The 1,927-nt window shown below is 56.6% G+C and overlaps 1 protein-coding gene across 1 annotated transcript; it reads right to left on the minus strand.

The window, feature by feature from the left end:
• Positions 1-395: 395 nt before the first annotated feature.
• On the minus strand, positions 396-1,516 carry LOC126094892 (histidine-rich glycoprotein-like). The gene has a single exon (XM_049909531.1). The coding sequence runs from the start codon at positions 1,426-1,428 to the stop codon at positions 580-582; it is 849 nt and encodes a 282-aa protein (XP_049765488.1). The 5' UTR covers positions 1,429-1,516; the 3' UTR covers positions 396-579.
• Positions 1,517-1,927: the final 411 nt, after the last annotated feature.

Below are 1,927 nucleotides of genomic sequence, written 5' to 3' on the forward strand. Positions count from 1 at the left end.
CAAGCCGAAATTATACGTTAAATAGTAGGTATATAAACGTACACAGCACAAGAAAAAAATGTTTTTGCTTAGTACCTTGCATAAGATACCTTTGACGAGGGATTTCAATGTAAATGTGTTCACACTTGGATGGAAGAATACATTCTACAACCAAAATGCCATAATACCTATTTAAGTGAAGGAAAAGTGTCAACATTCCTTTTATGTCTAGTGAGTAGCGAAGCATAGAAGACTTTCCTGCTAAACTACTATATTGAGGTGAAGGATTCGTAAAAAAGGAAAAGACAAAACTGTTTTAGTATAACGTGTTTTATATTCCAGTCTATTGACAAGAACATACAAACAATATTTTTATGCAATAAACGGAAAACGAAAACAAAACGAGTCAACAAAAAATAAATAACAAATCACTGCGAGATCATCTTCCCGTTAGTTGACGTCAGCACGTTTGGAAGTATGGAAGGTAGATGATATGTGACGCTGTTGCTGATCAACACAAGGCAGACGTATGTTGCTACACAGGAAACAACTGCTGACAAGCAGTCACACACTGATGTGACAGCGGCTGTGTGCAGGGAGTTAGTGGTGTCCGTGACCACCGCCGCCGCCGCCGCCACCGTGTCCGCCGTGACCGCCGCCGCCGCCTCCGCCGCCCCCGCTGCCGCTGCTGAAGCCGTAGTGCTTGCCGTCAGAGTGACCGCCCTTCTTGCCGTAGTCCTCGTGGTGGGCGTGGTGAGACTCGTGGCCGTGGTGGCCCTTGTGGCCGTGGTGGTCGTCGTGGTAGTGACCCTTGTCGTGGTGGCCCTTCTTTCCGTAGTGGTCGTCATGGTAACCGGAGTGGTGGTGTCCGCCCTTCTTGTGGCCGCCGTGTTTCTTGTCGTGGTGTTCGTGGAAGTCGCCGTACTTGCTGTGGTGGCCGCCCTTGTGGTGGTCGTCGTAGAACTTGTGCTCCTTGTGGTACTCGTCCTTGTGCGCCTTGTGGTGGTAGCCGTGGGTCTTGTGGCCCTTCTTGTGGCCGCCCTTCTCCCCGAAATGGGCGCCCTTGTGGCCCTTCTCGCCCTTGTGGTGCTCGCCGTAGTGGCCGGCCTCGTCGTGGTGGCTCTTCTTGTGGCCGCCGTGCTCGGCGTAATGGCCGCCGTGGTGCTCCTTACCGTAGTCGCCGTGGTCGCCGTGGTCGTGGTGGTGGTGGCTCTTGTAGCCCTTGTCACCCTTGCCGCCGTGCTCGGAGTGGTGCTCCGAGTGGTGCTTGTGGCCGCCGCCCTTCTCGTGGTGGTGGCCGTGGTGGCTGGCGGCAGCCTCCAGGTCGGAGGCCGCCACAGCCTGGTCCTCGTCCTTACCGTCGCCGGCAGCGCGCAAGTCGCGGGCCTGGCACACTACGAGCACGGCGCCGAGCAGCGCCAGTGCTGCCAACAGCCGCCATGACGTCATGGCGAACGGACTGTCTCTCTTCCCTTTCGCGCTCACTAACTCGCGATCGCTGTCGCTGCTCCTGCTCCTTGCTCCACAACCTCTCGAGAGTGAGATGGGAAGTGAACTGACTTGCCACTGGTCCGGCTGGCGGTATTTATATGCGCCGATTGCTCTGGAGGGTGGGCGAGGCGATTCGAAGGGAGCCCGTGGAGGAAGAGGGCGCTTTTTTTCCGCGTGTCGAAGCCGGCCGCGCGCCGCCAGACTGGGAGAGCCGGAGGCGGCGCCGCTGGGCCGGAAAGATCCGGCGGCTCGACTGCTGGCAGCGGGCCCGCGCTAAGCCGCTGCGTCACGCCGGCCGGGCTGCGGTCGCACGGGCTACCACATGCAGCGGCGCGGCGTCTCTGCAATAATCACGGATCCAAATGTTCCTAGGTATCACCCTTGCGACGTTACATCGTCTGTCAACGTACACTGATTAATGCTTTCGTGGTAGATGGTCTACTTATCTCCCAGTAAA

Source organism: Schistocerca cancellata, chromosome 8 (genome assembly GCF_023864275.1).
Source record: "Schistocerca cancellata isolate TAMUIC-IGC-003103 chromosome 8, iqSchCanc2.1, whole genome shotgun sequence".
NCBI classification, from domain to species: Eukaryota; Metazoa; Arthropoda; class Insecta; order Orthoptera; family Acrididae; genus Schistocerca; species Schistocerca cancellata.

Excerpts from the sequence above, each read along its gene's own strand:
- LOC126094892 (XM_049909531.1), bottom strand. The coding sequence starts at position 1,428 with ATGACGTCATGGCGGCTGTTGGCAGCACTGGCGCTGCTCGGCGCCGTG.